This window comes from Sebastes fasciatus, chromosome 19 (genome assembly GCF_043250625.1).
Source record: "Sebastes fasciatus isolate fSebFas1 chromosome 19, fSebFas1.pri, whole genome shotgun sequence".
In the NCBI taxonomy this organism is placed as follows: domain Eukaryota; kingdom Metazoa; phylum Chordata; class Actinopteri; order Perciformes; family Sebastidae; genus Sebastes; species Sebastes fasciatus.
The window spans coordinates 8,348,596-8,367,649 of record NC_133813.1 but is presented as its reverse complement, the minus strand read 5'-3'; the positions used below and the strand labels follow the sequence as shown (position 1 = coordinate 8,367,649).

General features: G+C 41.6%; 2 protein-coding genes and 2 pseudogenes across 2 annotated transcripts; all 4 read right to left on the bottom strand.

The window, feature by feature from the left end:
• Positions 1-593: 593 nt before the first annotated feature.
• Positions 594-3,097, bottom strand: LOC141756931 (tripartite motif-containing protein 16-like; annotated as a pseudogene).
• Positions 932-9,207, bottom strand: LOC141756923 (E3 ubiquitin/ISG15 ligase TRIM25-like; annotated as a pseudogene).
• Positions 9,208-10,048: 841 nt separating this feature from the next.
• Positions 10,049-12,157, bottom strand: LOC141756926 (tripartite motif-containing protein 16-like). The gene has a single exon (XM_074616982.1). It carries the CDS (start codon positions 12,155-12,157, stop codon positions 10,487-10,489), a length of 1,671 nt encoding a protein of 556 aa, XP_074473083.1. The 3' UTR covers positions 10,049-10,486.
• Positions 12,158-15,670: 3,513 nt separating this feature from the next.
• Positions 15,671-18,163, bottom strand: LOC141756922 (tripartite motif-containing protein 29-like). The gene is made up of 2 exons (XM_074616978.1): positions 17,104-18,163; positions 15,671-17,047 (listed from the first exon to the last, which is right to left on the bottom strand). Exons 1-2 carry the CDS (start codon positions 18,159-18,161, stop codon positions 17,029-17,031), a joined length of 1,077 nt encoding a protein of 358 aa, XP_074473079.1. The 5' UTR covers positions 18,162-18,163; the 3' UTR covers positions 15,671-17,028.
• Positions 18,164-19,054: the final 891 nt, after the last annotated feature.

Genomic DNA, 19,054 nt, shown 5'->3' with positions numbered 1-19,054 from the left:
CTGCATTTGGCAGCTTCAACTGTGTGACTTTTAGTCTGGATTAAGTGTTTAACTTCTTCGTATTTGTCTGATATAGTTTACTCTTTGTTAAATGTGCCTCTCTGTCTGCTGTCAGTAGACTTGTCAATGTCTCTGGTTATATGTTACAAACACCTCCTCGTTCATGTGAACGCGCTCATAACGAGATTGGAAACCCCTGGGTTGACTTACCGAGTTGATAACCAGCTTCGTAGTACAGTTTAGCGAGATCTCGTTTGTTAGGTTAAGTGAAGCCAGATAACGAGAAGATACCCTGGGTATGTTGAACTCGCTTCGTAGTACAGGCCTCAGGTAGACTGTGGTTATGTAGTTTTTATTCATTCAGACTTAGTTAGTGTCACTGCAGGAGGAGCTGCTGCTGTTTTGCTCATTGATCTGTATTTCTTAGTTTTAACTTTACAGCTCTTTATTTTTACAGTACAACAGCGCAGGTATACAGAATACTACAGTCCCTGTTTTTCAGGCCTGAGTGAGAAAAACTGCTTATTAATAAACCCCTTTTTCTCTTCTCTCCAGCTCCTCTAGTAGAGGTTCTTAAATGAACTCACAAGAAATACTTGAAAATCAACTTTATTGATGGATTTTGTTCACATACAATCAGTAAATCCTGGTATAGGACTGGTTCTATCTTTCTATCTGCATATTCACTTCAACAAAAATCAGTCTGTTAAACCAACATGTCATCACTGTGGGGGGAAAACCAACAAGTATCAAAGTAATGATAATTACATAACAACACTTTAACATAATATCACAATAACACTTTATACACTCTGGTAAATATGTGAATCAGGGTTGCAATTTATTATTTGATTAACCTGATGATTATTTTCTCAATTAATTGATTAATTGTTTGGTCTATAAAATGTAAATAAAAAAAACACTGAACAATGCAATACAATAAATAATTAACTGATTTTCAAAATAGATGTCAATTAATTTCCTGTCAATCCAGTAATGGATTAATCAATGAATTGTTCCAGCTAATGTGGATGTTGCAGTCAGACTCTACTTCATTTCTGTTTTCATTGTTTCAATGTAGAGTTCACAACACAAGTTTGAGTTTCATTGATAGTTTAAAACAAATTAGATTCATACTTTTAACAGAAGATTCTTTCAATATACAGTATATCGTCACCATTTTAACATTAACGGCAAAAACTAAAATAAAAATGCTTATTAATTCAACCAAAACGTTCCAACATTTAAACAATATCAACAGAGAATCAAAGGTAGAAGACAGCAGAGTCATGATTATCAGGTCATCAGTGGGAAGTGCAGAAACATCACAGCAAAGAGAGGCGAGCAGCAAAGATGAAGAAAAGATCTATTTAAATAAACAGAATCTCCCCCATCCACCTAATCATTTCTGTCTACTTGAGCTCAGCTGTGGATCCATAACCTACAAAAAGTCCAGCATAGAGTGGCTGAGTGAATGTGGTCTGGACTCTGTGGAGGAGAGTCATGGTTTCAGAGACGCTGTAGAAACACAGAATACCTGCACTGTGATCCAGGTACACTCCTACTCTGGAGGACCAAGGACTTGGGATGGGAGTACTGATGTTGTTGTGTCTGAATTCATAACCAGACCTCAAACAATATACTGCCCAAGACTTGTTATCGTTTCCAAATTCACTTTCATGGATTGCTCTTCTTATATATGCGTATGTGACTGCTACTGAAACTTCAAACCCACTCCACTCCACCTCCCAGTAATGACGTCCAGTCAAACTCTCTCTGCTCAGGACCTAATGACTGTCAATGTTGCTGCCTGAACCTGGGCGACCAAGTTGTCGCTGAATTAACATCATTCGCATTCTTACTAGTGATTGAGCCACTGTTGCTTTTCTGATCCCTACAGATAACAACAGCAGTGTGTTTGCTGTGTCTGGATCCAGTGTGATTTGACTTGAATACTGTGAGAAATCAGCCCTTGTCTTGGGCTCTGCCTGTGGCAGTAAAATATCCACTTCAGTCCCTGTCAGTGAGATCTTGGTCCACGCCTCAGTAAGAATGTTCTCGAGTTTATCTCTGGCCTCTGACACAGCTGCTGTCACATCCTCAAAGTGTCGCACAGGACGGATATTGATGCTAGATGACTTTTTAGAGACAGCGAGATTTGACAGCGAGGGGTAGTTCTGTAGAAACTGGGTGTGGTCCTCTGTGTGTGACAGCTGCTCCAGTTCAGTGTCTCTCTTCCTCAGATCAGTGATCTCCTGCTGCAGCTTCTCCTGAAGCTCTTTGACTCGACTCACTTTAGTTTTCTGCTGAGATCTGACCTGCTGCTTCACATCTGAGATTCTTTTCTCAATGAGACGGATCAGATCTGTGAAGATCTTCTCGCTGTCCTCCACTGCTTTATCAGCAGAGTCATTGATAACATCCACCTCCTGCTGGAGCACCTTCACATCTTTCTCTCTCTTCTGGATTCTCTGCTGGATCTTTTGTCGACTCGCCCCGAGCTCTTTCTGCCTCTCAGTCATTTCTGCTGCAGCTGAGACTGTGTCGTGGCCTTTATGTTCATCCATGGAGCAGAGATAACAGATACACTGCTGATCAGTACGGCAGAAAATCTTCATCACCTCATTGTGAAGAGTGCAGATGTTCTCCTGAAGCTTCTTGGAGGGGTCGACCAGCTTGTGTTTTTCAAAGGCGGGAGATTCATAGTGAGGCTGGAGGTGCTGCTCACAGAAAGAGACCAGACACTGCATACAGGACTTGAGAGCTTTCTCTTTCTCCCAGTGCAGGAATCACAGGCCACATCTCCAGGTCCGGCATAGCGGTGATCAGCTGGAGCAGCTTGGAGTCCTGTCTTCTTCAGTTCCTCCACTAAATCTGCCAACATGGTGTTTTTCACCAGAGCAGGCCTCGGTCCAAATGTCTGTCTGCACTGAGGACAGCTGTAGATTCTCTTCTGAGCCTCTTCATCCCAGTGGCTTCTAATACAGCTCATACAGTAGTTGTGACCACAGGAAATAGTCACCGGATCCTTCAGTAGATCCAAACAGATCGAACAACAGAGTTTTTCCGCGTCCATCTGAATTCCTCGCTGCGCCATTTCACCTCTCAGAGACAGTGAACGACAAATAGTTTCACTTGCTCATACAAAAAAGACGCTGGGAACTGATCCATATCAAAACTGAGGGGGCGGAGGGAGCAGGAGACATGTGGACTGACTGGTTGAACTTGAGAGCAGGGAGAGGAAGGAGGGTTTATCAGGTGACTTAGTTTATAGAGTTTATAGCCGGGAGTTAAGGCCTTTACACACCGGGGGCGTGATGAATAAACGACACCAAAATGATAAATATTGGCAGGCGAATATTTCACATTTTCAAAACTATTCATACCGGCAGCCATGCCAATTGGCGAAATTTGCATATTGACATATTAATCGCATGAAAAAAACGCCCCCGGTGTGTAAATGCCTTGAGGCTGTGTGTCGTCACTGCCAAGATGGCGACGGCGGGAGCCACCCACTTTGAGCTTCACAACAGAACAAACGACTTATGTGGTCGTATGGGTTGGAGGACTTATTAAAATGACTCATTACGCATACTACGTGTATGATCATGTTAAAATATCTTTAGGGGAGCACGTTGCCTTAGATGGGAACAAAACCTGATGAGCAAAGAAACAGCCTTAGCCGGAGGGAGCAGAACAGAAAAGAAGACGAGAGATAAAAGAAGTGAAAAGCTTCTCAATGGTGTTCACAATGCGAATTAACCTTTGTGTTGCGTACCATGCCCTGCACGAGAGATTCTTGTCTCGTTCCTCTTGGTCAGAGTTGAATTGCAAAACTGCCACGATCCAGGCTTTGATACATTCCAGGAAGAGGAGTGTTTAAAGCAGGGCCGGCTTAAAGCTGCAGTGGGTAGAAATGGAGCAAATATCATTAAAAGAAGTTATTGGACATGAGACAGGTAATCTGAAAAAAATCATGTGCCTCTGTGTCCTCCGGTGCTCCTAATGGCATCTGCAAGATTTCGGAACAGACCGGAAGAAAACAACCAATCAGAGCCGAGCTGGAGTCTGCCGTCCACCTGTCGTCTATGAGAGCCGGCTGTCAATCACTCGCAAACTCCGACCAAATGGTCAAACTAGGCAGCGCTGATCAAATATGAATCAATATTCTGTTACTGTAATGCCTATGTCTCACCTCAAACATTTTCAAAAACATCTTGTAGTGTACTGTTTAGCTGTAAAATGAGAACGTTTGTGACCCGGCAGCCATGTTGAGATGTATTGAGGAAATACCAAGCACCGCCCACCAGCCGGAGCACAGCCAATAGGAACGCTCTCTCTCTGGAATGACCTGTGATTGGTCAAAGTCTCCCGTCACAGGCTAGATTATTTAAAGCTTGAAAACAGAGCCATGAGGAGGTGCAGAACTCTAGTTTTCTCTCAGAGCACTTGAATAACCGGCTGTGGCTCAGGGGGTAGAGCAGGTTGTCCACCACTCGGAAGGTCTGTGGTTCGATCCCCGGCTGCTCCGGGTCACATGTCGATGTGTCCTCGAGAAAGACCCTTAACCCCAAATTGCTTCCGAAGGCGGTGTGTGAATGACTATTTAGATTAGATCCTGATGGGCAAAGTTGGCACCTTAGCAGCCTCTGTGAATTACAAGATGCTGAAAGGTTATTATGCCAAACATATACTGCCTACTACCACATTAAGGCATAGGCCGCCCCCAGGGACCAATTCTTTATTTATATTATAATAAATACAGTTATTTCTGAAAATAAAAATCTTAATTTTTATCTTAAAACCATGGTGATGTCTGATGTGTGTTGCGGTTTACGGGGCTAGGGTTAAGGTTCTGGGGGGCAGAAGGGGGGAGAGGGTATCTCCTCCTCCTGGTCTCTCCTCTTTACAACATGATATGAACAGTTTGAGACTGGATTCCACATAAAAATACATCCTGCTCTCAACACACAACCTAAGATAACCCTGCTGAGATAATAAGTCAGTTTTAGGTTGATGTGTTGACCTAGTCCTCTCATCATTTAGTTCACTTTGGTTTGTTTGTAGCAGCTGTGTGACATTATTAAACACATCTGTTCATTAAACCCATTTCATTAATGACGACCTTTAATCTTGACCTGCTCATGTAGAAGAACACAGACAATGTCGGTGCTGTTAGTGACCTGGCTTTGAACTCTTCAGGGTTTATTACCACATCAGGGACAAGAAAACATTTTCATAAACAAGTTATAGCAGAGTGCATCTTGATGTATGATCATAACCACGTTGATTCTGAGTGCATTATCAGCAGAGAGTAGAGAGACAGTAAAGGAGTCAGTCAGGGAAGGAGCAAATGAAAAGGTTATTTTCATATCTCTGTCTCCACTCCTGGTTGTTTTTCATTTCATGTTTTCACCACCAGGTGTCCCCCCTGGCTTAGTCTTCCCTTGGTGACAGTGATAGGCCTCTTTTACAGCAGACATTTTGACTTGTTTAGTATTTTTCTGTGTTTTTGTGTGGCTCTCTTTGGTATTGTGTTGATTTATTCTCTTTGTTCTCAGCTGTTTAGTTTCCTGTTTGTGCACAGTAAAGTGTATCCATGTACTGAATCCACCCTCTCTAAATATCAAAATAAGTAAATAGGTTAATGAAAACACATTGTGTACTACATGTTATTGTGGATGCTGCCTCATTAAATAGACAGAAATTTCAATCGTTTATGAAAAATAAATGAACGTAACTAACCTCCTGAGTTAGTTAAGAAGAATTATCACATTTTCTAAATTGAATTTTATAAATGCCTGAATGACCCAAACACTTGGTTTCACTCTAGTATCCACCCAGGACCATGATGCACATTAGAGTGTGATGGTCCTGTATATCAACTGGTGTTTGTTGTGCAAAATGACAAAGAAAAACTGAGGAAAAATAGAGCTACTATTTGATGTTCTCAGTATTTCTATCTCTGTCCATTTTAACTGACTTAAACAGTTGTGAAATATCCATGAACCTTTTTTATCATTATTCATTATTATCATTATTATGTCTGTATTTTTAGGGAGAGTGGCCTTCACAATAGTCTCCAGTGGATTGTTGTTAGTGTTGTGTAATGTACAGGTAGACTGTGGTTATGTAGTTTTTATTCATTCAGACTTAGTTAGTGTCACTGCAGGAGGAGCTGCTGCTGTTTTGCTCATTGATCTCTATTTCTTAGTTTTGACTTTTCAGCTCTTTATTTTTACAGTACAACAGCGCAGGTATACAGAATACTACAGTCCCTGTTTTTCAGGCCTGAGTGAGAAAATCTGCTTATTAATAAACCCCTTTTTCTCTTCTCTCCAGCACCTCTAGTAGAGGTTCTTAAATGAACTCACAAGAAATACTTGAAAATCAACTTTATTGATGGATTTTGTTCACATACAATCAGTAAATCCTGGTATAGGACTGGTTCTATCTTTCTATCTGCATATTCACTTCAACAAAAATCAATCTGTTAAACCAACATATCATCACTGTGGGGGAAAAACCAACAAGTATCAAAGTAATGATAATTACATGATAACACTTTAACATTATAACACAATAACACTTTATACACTCTGGTAAATATGTGAATCAGGGTTACAATTTATGATTTGATTAATTAACGTATTAATTGTTTGGTCTATAAAATGTTAGAAAACACTGAACAATGCAATACAATAAATAACTAATAGATTATCCAAATAGATGTCAATTAATTTTCTGTCAATCCAGTAATGGATTAATCAATGAATTGTTCCAGCTAATGTGGATGTTGCAGTCAGACTCTACTTCATTTATGTTTTCATTGTTTCAATGTAGAGTTCACAACACAAGTTTCATTGATATTTTGAAACAAATTAGATTCATACTTTTAACAGAAGATTCTTTGAATATACAGTATATTAACATTATCAACCAAAACCTTCCAACATCTAAACGATATCAACAGAGTTACAATCATCAGTTCAACAGTGGGAAGTGCAGAAACATCACAGCAAAGAGAGGTGAGCAGCAAAGATGAAGAAAAGATCTATTTAAATGAAAAACAGAATCTCCCCCATCCACCCATTCATTCCAGTCTACTTGATCTCAGCTGTGGATCCATTGAAAACCCAAAGTCCAGCATAGAGTGGCCTAGTGAATGTGGTCTGGACTCTGTGGAGGAGAGTCATGGTTTCAGAGACGCTGTAGAAACACAGAATACCTGCACAGTAATCCAGGTACACTCCTACTCTGGAGGACCGAGGACCTGGGATGGGAGTTCTGATGTTGTTGTGTCTTAATTCATAACCATTTATCAAACAATCTAATGCCCAAGACTTGTCATTGTTCCCATATCCACTTTCATAGACTGCTCTTCTCATATGTGCGTATGTGACTGCTACTGAAACTGCACCCCCACTCCACTCCACCTCCCAGTAATGACGTCCAGTCAAACTCTGTCTGCTCAGGACCTGAAAACTGTCAATGTTGCTGTGTGAACCTGGGAGACCAAATTGTAACATCATTAGCTCTGTGCGTGTTGATGCTCTCGTCATTGTTGCTTTTCTGTTCCCTTCAGATAATAACATCTGTCTGTTTGCTCTGTTTGGATCCAGTGTGATTTGACATGAATACTGTAAGAAATCAGCCCTGGTCTTGGGCTCTGCCTGTGGCAGTAAAATATTCACTTCAGTCCCTGTCAGTGAGATCTTGGTCCACGCCTCAGTAAGAATGTTCTCGAGTTTATCTCTGACCTCTGACACAGCTGCTGTCACATCCTCAAAGTGTCGCACAGGACGGATATTGATGCTGGATGACTTTTTAGAGACAGCGAGATTTGACAGCGAGGGATAGTTCTGTAGAAACTGGGTGTGGTCCTCTGTGTGTGACAGCTGCTCCAGTTCAGTGTCTCTCTTCCTCAGATCAGTGATCTCCTGCTGCAGCTTCTCCTGAAGCTCTTTGACTCGACTCACTTTAGATTTCTGCAGAGATCTGACCTGCTGCTTCACATCGGAGCTTCTTTTCTCAATGAGACGGATCAGATCTGTGAAGATCTTCTCGCTGTCCTTCACTGCTTTATCAGCAGAGTGATTTATAGCATCCATCTCCTGCTGGAGCATCTTCACATCTTTCTCTCTGTTCTGGATTCTCTGCTGGATCTTTTGCCGACTCGCCCCGAGCTCTTTCTGCTTCTCAGTCATTTCTGCTGCAGCTGAAACTGTGTCGTGGCCTTTATGTTCATCCATGGAGCAGAGATAACAGATACACTGCTGATCAGTGCGGCAGAAAATCTTCATCACCTCATTGTGACGAGTGCAGATGTTCTCCTGAAGCTTCTTGGAGGGGTCGACCAGCTTGTGTTTTTCAAAGGCGGGGGATTCATAGTGAGGCTGGAGGTGCTGCTCACAGAAAGAGACCAGACACTGCAGACAGGACTTGAAAGCTTTCAGCTTTCTCCCAGTGCAGGAATCACAGACCACATCTCAAGGTCCGGCATAGCAGTGATCAGCTGGAGCAGCTTGGAGTCCTGTCTTCTTCATTTCCTCCACTAAATCTGCCAACATGGTGTTTTTCAACAGCACAGGCCTCGGTACAAGGAGCAGTCTGCACTGAGGACAGCTGTAGATTCCTTTCTGATCCTCTACATCCCAGTGGCTTCTAATACAGCTCATACAGTAGTTGTGACCACAGGAAATAGTCACCGGATCCTTCAGTAGATCCAAACAGATCGAACAGCAGAGTTTTTCCTTGTCCATCTCAATTCCTCGCTGCGCCATTTCACCTCTCAGAGACAGTGAATGACAAATAGTTTCACTTTCTCATACAAGAAAGACGCTGGGAACTGATCCAAACCAAAACTGAGTTCCCTTTTTCATGTTCACTCACTGATCTGCATTGAATGGGGTGTGAGCGCACTTGCACTTCCCAGTATGATGGTTACATCCATCTGCAGGAAACATGTGGACTGACTGGGACTGGCTGAACTTGATAACAGTGAGAGGAAGGAGGGGTTATCAGGCTTTCATACATTCCAGGAAAATAAGTTGCTTGTGAAAAATAAATGAACGTAACTAACCTCCTGAGTTAGTTAAGAAGAATTATCACATTTTCTAAATTGAATTTTATAAATGCCTGAATGACCCAAACATTTGGTTTCACTCTAGTATCCACCCAGGACCATGATGCACATTAGAGTGTGATGGTCCTGTATATCAACTGGTGTTTGTTGTGCAAAAAATGACAAAGAAAAACTGAGGAAAAATAGAGCTACTATTTGATGTTCTCAGTTTTTCTATCTCTGTCCATTTTAACTGACTTAAACAGTTGTGAAATATCCATGAACCTTTTTTATCATTATTCATTATTATCATTATTATGTCTGTATTTTTAGGGAGAGTGGCCTTCACAATAGTCTCCAGTGGATTGTTGTTAGTGTTGTGTAATGTACAGGTAGACTGTGGTTATGTAGTTTTTATTCATTCAGACTTAGTTAGTGTCACTGCAGGAGGAGCTGCTGCTGTTTTGCTCATTGATCTGTATTTCTTAGTTTTGACTTTTCAGCTCTTTATTTTTACAGTACAACAGCGCAGGTATACAGAATACTACAGTCCCTGTTTTTCAGGCCTGAGTGAGAAAAACTGCTTATTAATAAACCCCTTTTTCTCTTCTCTCCAGCACCTCTAGTAGAGGTTCTTAAATGAACTCACAAGAAATACTTGAAAATCAACTTTATTGATGGATTTTGTTCACATACAATCAGTAAATCCTGGTATAGGACTGGTTCTATCTTTCTATCTGCATATTCACTTCAACAAGAATCAGTCTTTTAAACCAACATGTCATCACTGTGGGGGAAAAACCAACAAGTATCAAAGTAATGATAATTACATAATAACACTTTAACATAACACAATAACACTTCATACACTCTGGTAAATATGTGAATCAGGATTACAATTTATAATTATTTGATTAATCTGATTATTATTTTCTCGATTAATTGATTAATTGTTTGGTCTATAAAATTACAGAAAACACTGAACAATGCAATACAATAAATAACTAATAGATTATCCAAATAGTTGCCAATTAATTTCCTGTCAATCCAGTAATGGATTAATCAATGAATTGTTCCAGCTAATGTGGATGTTGCAGTCAGACTCTACTTCATTTATGTTTTCATTGTTTCAATATAGAGTTCACAACACAAGTTTCATTGATATTTTGAAACAAATTAGATTCATACTTTTAACAGAAGATTCTTTGAATATACAGTATATTAACAGTAGCAACCAAAACTTTCCAACATCTAAACAATATCAACAGAGAATCAAAGGTAGAAGACAGCAGAGTCATGATTATCAGGTCATCAGTGGGAAGTGCAGAAACATCACAGCAAAGAGAGGCGAGCAACAAAGATGGAGAAAAGATCTATTTAAATGAAAAACAGAATCTCCCCCATCCACCCAATTATTTCTGTCTACTTGAGCTCAGCTGTGGAACTGTAATTAACCCAAAGTCCAGCATAGAGTGGCTGAGTGAATGTGGTCTGGACTCTGTGGAGGAGAGTCATGGTTTCAGAGACGCTGTAGAAACACAGAATACCTGCACTGTGATCCAGGTACACTCCTACTCTGGAGGACTGAGGACCAGAGATGAAAGTTCTGATGTTGTTGTGTCTGAATTCAAAACAATTTTTAAAACAATATACTGCCCAAGACTTCTCATTGTTCCCAAATCCACTTTCATAGACTGCTCTTCTAATGTGCGCATATGTGACTGCTACTGAAACTGCAAACCCACTCCACTCCACCTCCCAGTAATGACGTCCAGTCAAACTCTCTCTACTCAGGACCTGAAGCCGGTCAATGTCACTTTGTGAACCTGGGCGATCAAGATGTAACTGATTTGATAACACAGCCAATTCCCATGCTAAAGCACTCCTCCCTGTTGCTTTTCTGTTCCCTTCAGATAATAACAGCTCTGTGGTTGCTGTGTTTGCCTTCAGTGTGATTTGACATGAATGCTGTAAGAAACCAGCCCTGGTCTTGGGCTCTGGCTGTGGCAGTAAAATATTCACTTCATTCCCTGTCAGTGAGATCTTGGTCCACGCCTCAGTAAGAATATTCTCGAGTTTATCTCTGGCCTCTGACACAGCTGCTGTCACATCCTCAAAATGTCGCACAGGACGGATATTGATAATGGAGGACTTTTTAGAGACAGCGAGATTTGACAGCGAGGTGCAGTTCTGTAGAAACTGGGTGTGGTCCTCTGTGTGTGACAGCTGCCCCAGGTCAGTGTCTCTCTTCCTCAGATCAGTGATCTCCTGCTGCAGCTTCTCCTGAAGCTCTTTGACTCGACTCACTTTAGATTTCTGCTGAGATCTGACCTGCTGCTTCACATCTGAGATTCTTTTCTCAATGAGACGGATCAGATCTGTGAAGATCTTCTCGCTGTTCTTCACTGCTTTATCAGCGGAGCGATTGATAGCCTCCATGTCCTGCTGGAGAACCTCCACATCTTTCTCTCCGTTCTGGATTCTCTGTTGGATCTTTTGTCGACTCGCCCCGAGCTCTTTTTGCCTCTCAGTCATTTCTGCTGCAGCTGAAACTGTGTCGTGGCCTCTATGTTCATCGATGGAGCAGAGATAACAGATACACTGCTGATCAGTGCGGCAGAAAATCTTCATCACCTCATTGTGACGAGTGCAGATGTTCTCCTGAAGCTTCTTGGAGGGGTCGACCAGCTTGTGTTTTTCAAAGGCGGGGGATTCATAGTGAGGCTGGAGGTGCTGCTCACAGTAAGAGACCAGACACTGCAGACATGACTTGAGAGCTTTCAGCTTCCTCCCAGTGCAGAAATCACAGGCCACATCTCCAGGTCCGGCATAGCAGTGATCAGCTTGGAGTCCTGTCTTCTTCATTTCCTCCACTACATCTGCCAACATGGTGTTTTTCAACAGCACAGGCCTCGGTACAAGGAGCAGTCTGCACTGAGGACAGCTGTAGATTCCCTTCTGATCCTCTTCATCCCAGTGGCTTCTAATACAGCTCATACAGTAGTTATGACCACAGGAAATAGTCACCGGATCCTTCAGTAGATCCAAACAGCAGAGTTTTTCCTTGTCCATCTGAATTCCTCGCTGCGCCATTTCACCTCTCAGAGACAGTGAACGACATATAGCTTCACCTCCTCACACAAGAAAGACGCTGGGAACTGATCCAAACCAAAACCGATTTCCCTTTTTCATGTTCACTCACTGATCTGCATTGAATGGGGTGTGAGCGCACTTGCATGGTTACACCCATGTGTACACTTGCAGATCTGTGAGGGGCGGAGGAGGCAAACATGTGGACTGCCTGGGACTGACTGAAATTGAGAGCAGTAAGAAGAAGGAAGGGTCATGAGGCATTATATAGATTCCAGGAAGATAAGTCATTTACAAGCAAGTCGGTGTGTTCTTGTAGCCCCTCTTTAGAATATGATATGAAGAGTTTGAGACATCAGAATGGATTCCACCTAAAAATACATCCTGCTCTCAACACACAACCTAAGATAACCCTGCTGAGATAATAAGTCAGCTTTAGGTTGATGTGTTGACCTAGTCCTCACCATTTAGCTCACTTTGGTTTGTTTGTAGCAGCTATGTGACATTATTAAACACATCTGTTCATTAAACCCATTTCATTAATGATGACCTTTAATCTTGACCTGCTCATGTAGAAGAACACAGACAATGTCGGTGCTGTTAGTGACCTGGCTTTGAACTCTTCAGGGTTTATTACCACATCAGGGACAAGAAAACGTTTTCACAAACAAGTTATAGCAGAGTGCATCTTGATGTATGATCATAACCACGTTGATTCTGAGTGCATTATCAGCAGAGAGTAGAGAGACAGTAAAGGAGTCAGTCAGGGAAGGAGCAAATGAAAAGGTTATTTTCATATCTCTGTCTCCACTCCTGGTTGTTTTTCATTTCATGTTTTCACCACCAGGTGTCCCCCCTGGCTTAGTCTTCCCTTGGTGACAGTGATAGGCCTCTTTTACAGCAGACATTTTGACTTGTTGAGTATTTTTCTGTGTTTTTGTGTGGCTCTCTTTGGTATTGTGTTGATTTATTCTCTTTGTTCTCAGCTATTTAGTTTCCTGTTTGTGCACAGTAAAGTGTATCCATGTACTGAATCCACCCTCTCTAAATATCAAAATAAGTAAATAGATAGTAATAGTCAAAACACATTGTGTACTACATGTTATTGTGGATGCTGCCTCATTAAATAGACAAATTTTAGTCATTTTTGATATATATACTGTACTAGTATTTGTGGTGTTGTGTTCAGACTTCATTGCCCTCTGGGTGATTTTAAAGCTGCTATGCTAGGACCCAGCCTAGCGGGAAACCCTGGCCCAACATGAAAATGAGACTCCCCTCTTCCAAGTTCCCAAGAACCACCAGCAACAAGGAATTGCAGCCTTTATGTAACCCAACACAGTATAGAGAATGGCCAATGCAATGCAGAAACCCACAAGCAATAGGCCTCAATTACTTGAGTGTTGACACCAATAAATTCACAAATTCAAGAGCGGGAGACGGGCATTCAGTTCAACACTACCAAATTTATTAAATTAAAAAGAAAAAAATAATGGAAATGGATAACCTAAAAAAAGTGGGGCAATCATAAATTAACAATATTTATTCAACAATAATAGATGAAACAGTTTTTCCATAAAAACTCCAACTGACCCCCCTTTTAAATTAGAACCCCAAAAAATACCAAATACTAAGGCAGGGTACTGTCTGCAGGGAGATTCTATTGTAACCCCTCTTCAAACCCACCACGTGAGCACACTGAACTATTTCACTCCACTGCAAATAGATAATGTATGCAACTGTAAAAAGTGACTATCACCCTTTTGGGCCTACCACACGGCATGCGAAGAAGAGGGGAAATACCACGTATAGTCTACTCCCCGCAGGTCTCCCACTGCCTGGAAGAACAGACACAAAAATACAATGTAATGTGAATCAGTTGGTTCTGGTTTACAAAGAGTTAAAACGTATTTCAAGTAATAAACACCACAATGCAACAGTCTGACTCGGATATGTCCAAATTAACCAAGGGGCAGCTAGACACAGTCTCTCTTTTAGTCCATGTAAGACAATCAGTAGTCACAATCAGGCTTCGGTGTTAAATACATCTAGGCAGAGCAGCAGTCTAGCTTCAATCTGAAAAAGAAGGGGAACCATGGTAAAGAGCAAATATTCCTGTAAGAATACCTCAGAGGGACTAACCCTCCTACATTACCAGCCTACTTTAAGTTACCTTACTCCTCAGGATCCTACTTCACTGCAGTCACTGGCTCTGCTGTGACTCAACCAGGGGAGAGGCAAAAGGCTGAATCTTTCCCTAAAAAGGTTAGATTGACCATATTACTCCTAAAATATATTATGAAATTAACACTTTCCTGCAACATATCTTTTCAGTAAGGGGGTACAGAGCATCACTCTGGACGGCTCAGGACACAGCTGCACTACAAATCTATATACAAAGGAAGTGGTTAAACTCACTATAAAACAATAGAACCATTTTTCCTTCCCAACATCTCTCCCTTACCTGAACAAACAGTGTTGACCTGCTACACATCTACCAGGAGTCAGACAAAGAGACTCTAATCACCCACACCTGACCTTATGAAGGCAGGAAGCTCCATTCAACCACACCTACAAGGGGCGGTGCTCCCTATAGGTGCTGGCCCTCACACATAAAAAAGGGTTATTTATAAAGAATGTCTTCAGGGTTCACAGAAACACAACAAACAAAAGGAAGCTGAATAACCTAAACTTGCCTGCTCAAAAAGAAAAGAAATAAAAGACAAAATCACTAACTTAACTCCTAACCAAAAACTGGAGGAAAAAGGGTTCTACAAAAATGTAACCTGCCTCTACCAAACCTGGGCTCTTATAGCAATTTACAAAATTCTGTAAATTATAGTTTGTGTGTTCTTGCTGGCAGTCTGATTTATCTTTTCCCCTCCTGACTTAGTTAAGAAGATTTATCACATTTTCTAAATTGAATTGTACAAATGGCTGAATGACCCAAACATTTGGTTTCACTCTAGTATCCACCCAGGACCATGATGCACATTAGAGTGTGATGGTCCTGTATATCAACTGGTGTTTGTTGTGCAAAAGGACAAAGAAAAACTGAGGAAAAATAGAGCTACTATTTGATGTTCTCAGTTTTTCTATCTCTGTCCATTTTAACTGACTTAAACAGTTGTGAAATATCCATAAACCTTTTTTATCATTATTCATTATTATCATTATTATGTCTGTATTTTTAGGGAGAGTGGCCTTCACAATAGTCTCCAGTGGATTGTTGTTAGTGTTGTGTAATGTACAGGTAGACTGTGGTTATGTAGTTTTTATTCATTCAGACTTAGTTAGTGTCACTGCAGGAGGAGCTGCTGCTGTTTTGCTCATTGATCTGTATTTCTTAGTTTTAACTTTTCAGCTCTTTATTTTTACAGTACAACAGCGCAGGTATACAGAATACTACAGTACCTGTTTTTCAGGCCTGAGTGAGAAAAACTGCTTATTAATAAACCCCTTTTTCTCTTCTCTCCAGCACCTCTAGTAGAGGTTCTTAAATGAACTCACAAGAAATACTTGAAAATCAACTTTATTGATGGATTTCGTTCACATACAATCAGTAAATCCTGGTATAGGACTGGTTCTATCTTTCTATCTGCATATTCACTTCAACAAGAATCAGTCTGTTAAACCAACATGTCATCACTGTGGGGGAAAAACCAACAAGTATCAAAGTAATGATAATTACATAATAACATTTTAACATAATAACACAATAACACTTTATACACTCTGGTAAATATGTGAATCAGGGTTACAATTTACGATTATTTGATTAATCTGATGTTTATTTTCTTGATTAATTGATTAATTGTTTGGTCTATAAAATTACAGAAAACACTGAACAATGCAATACAATAAATAATTAACTGATTATCCAAATAGATGCCAATTCATTTTCTGTCAATCCAGTAATGGATTAATCAATGAATTGTTCCAGCTAATGTGGATGTTGCAGTCAGACTCTACTTCATTTCTGTTTTTATTGTTTCAATGTAGAGTTCACAACACAAGTTTCATTGATAGTTTAAAACAAATTAGATTCATACTTTCAACATAAGATTCTTTCAATATACAGTATATCGTCACCATTTTAACATTAACGGCAAAAACTAAAATAAAAATGCTTATTAATTCAACCAAAACGTTCCAACATTTAAACAATATCAACAGAGAATCGAAGGTAGAAGACAGCAGAGTCATGATTATCAGGTCATCAGTGGGAAGTGCAGAAACATCACAGCAAAGAGAGGCGAGCAACAAAGATGAAGAAAAGATCTATTTAAATAAACAGAATCTCCCCCATCCACCTAATCATTCCAGTCTACTTGAGCTCAGCTGTGGATTCATGACCTACAAAAAGTCCAGCATAGAGTGGCTGAGTGAATGTGGTCTGGACTCTGTGGAGGAGAGTCATGGTTTCAGAGACGCTGTAGAAACACAGAATACCTGCACTGTGATCCAGGTACACTCCTACTCTGGAGGACCGAGGACATGGGATTGGAGTTCTGATGTTGTTGTGTTTGAATTCATAACCATTTACCGAACAATATACTGCCCAAGACTTGTCATTGTTCCCAAATGCACTTTTATGGACTGCTCTTCTCATATGTGCGTATGTGACTGCTACTGAAACTGCAACCCCACTCCACTCCACCTCCCAGTAATGACGTCCAGTCAAACTCTCTCTGCTCAGGACCTGAAAACTGTCAATGTCACTGTGTGAACCTGTGAGACCAAATAATAACATCTTTAGCTCTGTGCGTGTTGATGTTCTCCTCATTGTTGCTTTTCTGTTCCCTTCATATAATAACAGCCCTGTGTTTGGTATGTTTGCCTTCAGTGTGATTTGACATGAATACTGTAAGAAATCAGCCCTGGTCTTGGGCTCTGCCTGTGGCAGTAAAATATCCACTTTAGTCCCTGTCAGTGAGATCTTGGTCCACGCCTCAGTAAGAATATTCTCGAGTTTATCTCTGACCTCTGACACAGCTGCTGTCACATCCTCAAAGTGTCGCACAGGACGGATATTGATGCTGGATGACTTTTTAGAGACAGCCAGATTTGACAGCGAGGGGTAGTTCTGTAGAAACTGGGTGTGGTCCTCTGTGTGTGACAGCTGCTCCAGGTCAGTGTCTCTCTTCCTCAGATCAGTGATCTCCTGCTGCAGCTTCTCCTGAAGCTCTTTGACTTGACTCACTTTAGATTTCTGCTGAGATCTGACCTGATGCTTCACATCTGAGATTCTTTTCTCAAAGAGACGGATCACATCTGTGAAGATCTTCTCGCTGTTCTTCACTGCTTTATCAGCAGAGTGATTGATAGCATCCACCTCCTGCTGGAGCACCTTCACATCTTTCTCTCTGTTCTGGATACTCTGCTGGATCTTTTGTCGACTCGCCCCGAGCTCTTCCTGCCTCTCAGTCATTTCTGCTGCAGCTGAAACTGTGTCGTGGCCTTTATGTTCATCCATGGAGCAGAGATAACAGATACACTGCTGATCAGTGCGGCAGAAAATCTTCATCACCTCATTGTGACGAGTGCAGATGTTCTCCTGAAGCTTCTTGGAGGGGTCGACCAGCTTGTGTTTCTTTAATGGAACAACTTCATAGTGAGGCTGGAGGTGGTGCTCACAGTAAGAGACCAGACACTGCAGACAGGACTTGAGAGCTTTCAGCTTCCTCCCAGTGCAGAAATCACAGGCCACATCTCCAGGTCCGGCATAGCAGTGATCAGCTGGAGCAGCTCGGAGTCCTGTCTTCTTCAGGTCCTCCACTAAATCTGCCAACATGGTGTTTTTCACCAGAGCAGGCCTCGGTCCAAAGGTCTGTCTGCACTGAGGACAGCTGTAGATTCTCTTCTGATCCTCTTCATCCCAGTGGCTTTTAATACAGCTCATACAGTAGTTGTGACCACAGGAAATAGTCACCGGACGATTCAGTAGATCCAAACAGATAGAACAGCAGAGTTTTTCCTCGTCCATCTGAATTCTTTGCTGCGCCATTTCACCTCTCAGAGACAGTGAATGACAAATAGTTTCACTTGCTCATACAAGAAAGACGCTGGGAACTGATCCAAACCAAAACTGAGGGGGCGGAGGAAGCAGGAGACATGTGGACTGACTGGTTGAACTTGAGAGCAGGGAAAGGAAGGAGGGTTTATCAGGTGACTTAGTTTATAGAGTAACAAAGTCTGCGTAGGTTGGGTTGGAGTGGAGGATCGACTGGTCAAACAAACAGAGGACTTTCACACAGGAGACCAGTGTTCGTGTTCCGTTGTGAAACCTAAAGTCAACGTCGAGTTATTTCAATGTCACGTCACATACTTGCTCGTAAACCGTCCTTTTCACGACATTAACCATGTGTTGAAAACTGCAACCATTACGGTTAAATTTAGGAAACACTCCAGAGTTTCGTATTACAGTGGAGGAAGCAGCGCCAACCTCCAGTGCTGAGAATTGAAGCCAACGCGGAAGTGCCAAAAGCCACATTTCTTGGAATGGACACAAATTAGGCGTAGTTAAGGGCGTGGCCAATGTGAGTGACCGGTGGGTGCCGTACCAGGTCGAGCTGTCTCCTCTGCTGCGTCACTCGGGTCCACCTCAACTCCACCGTCGATCCACCTCTTTGGATTAGCCGGGAGTTAAGGCCTTTACACACCGGGGGCGTGATGAATAAACAACACCAAAATGCTAAATATTGGCAGGCGAAGATGGCGACGGCGGGAGCCACCCACTTTGAGCTTCACAACAGAACAAACGACTTATGTGGTCATATGGGTTGGAGGACTTATTAAAATTACACATTACGCATACTACGCGTATGATCGTGTTAAAATATCTTTAGGAGAGCACGTTGCCACAGTGCCTTAGATGGGAACAAAACCTGATGAGGAAAG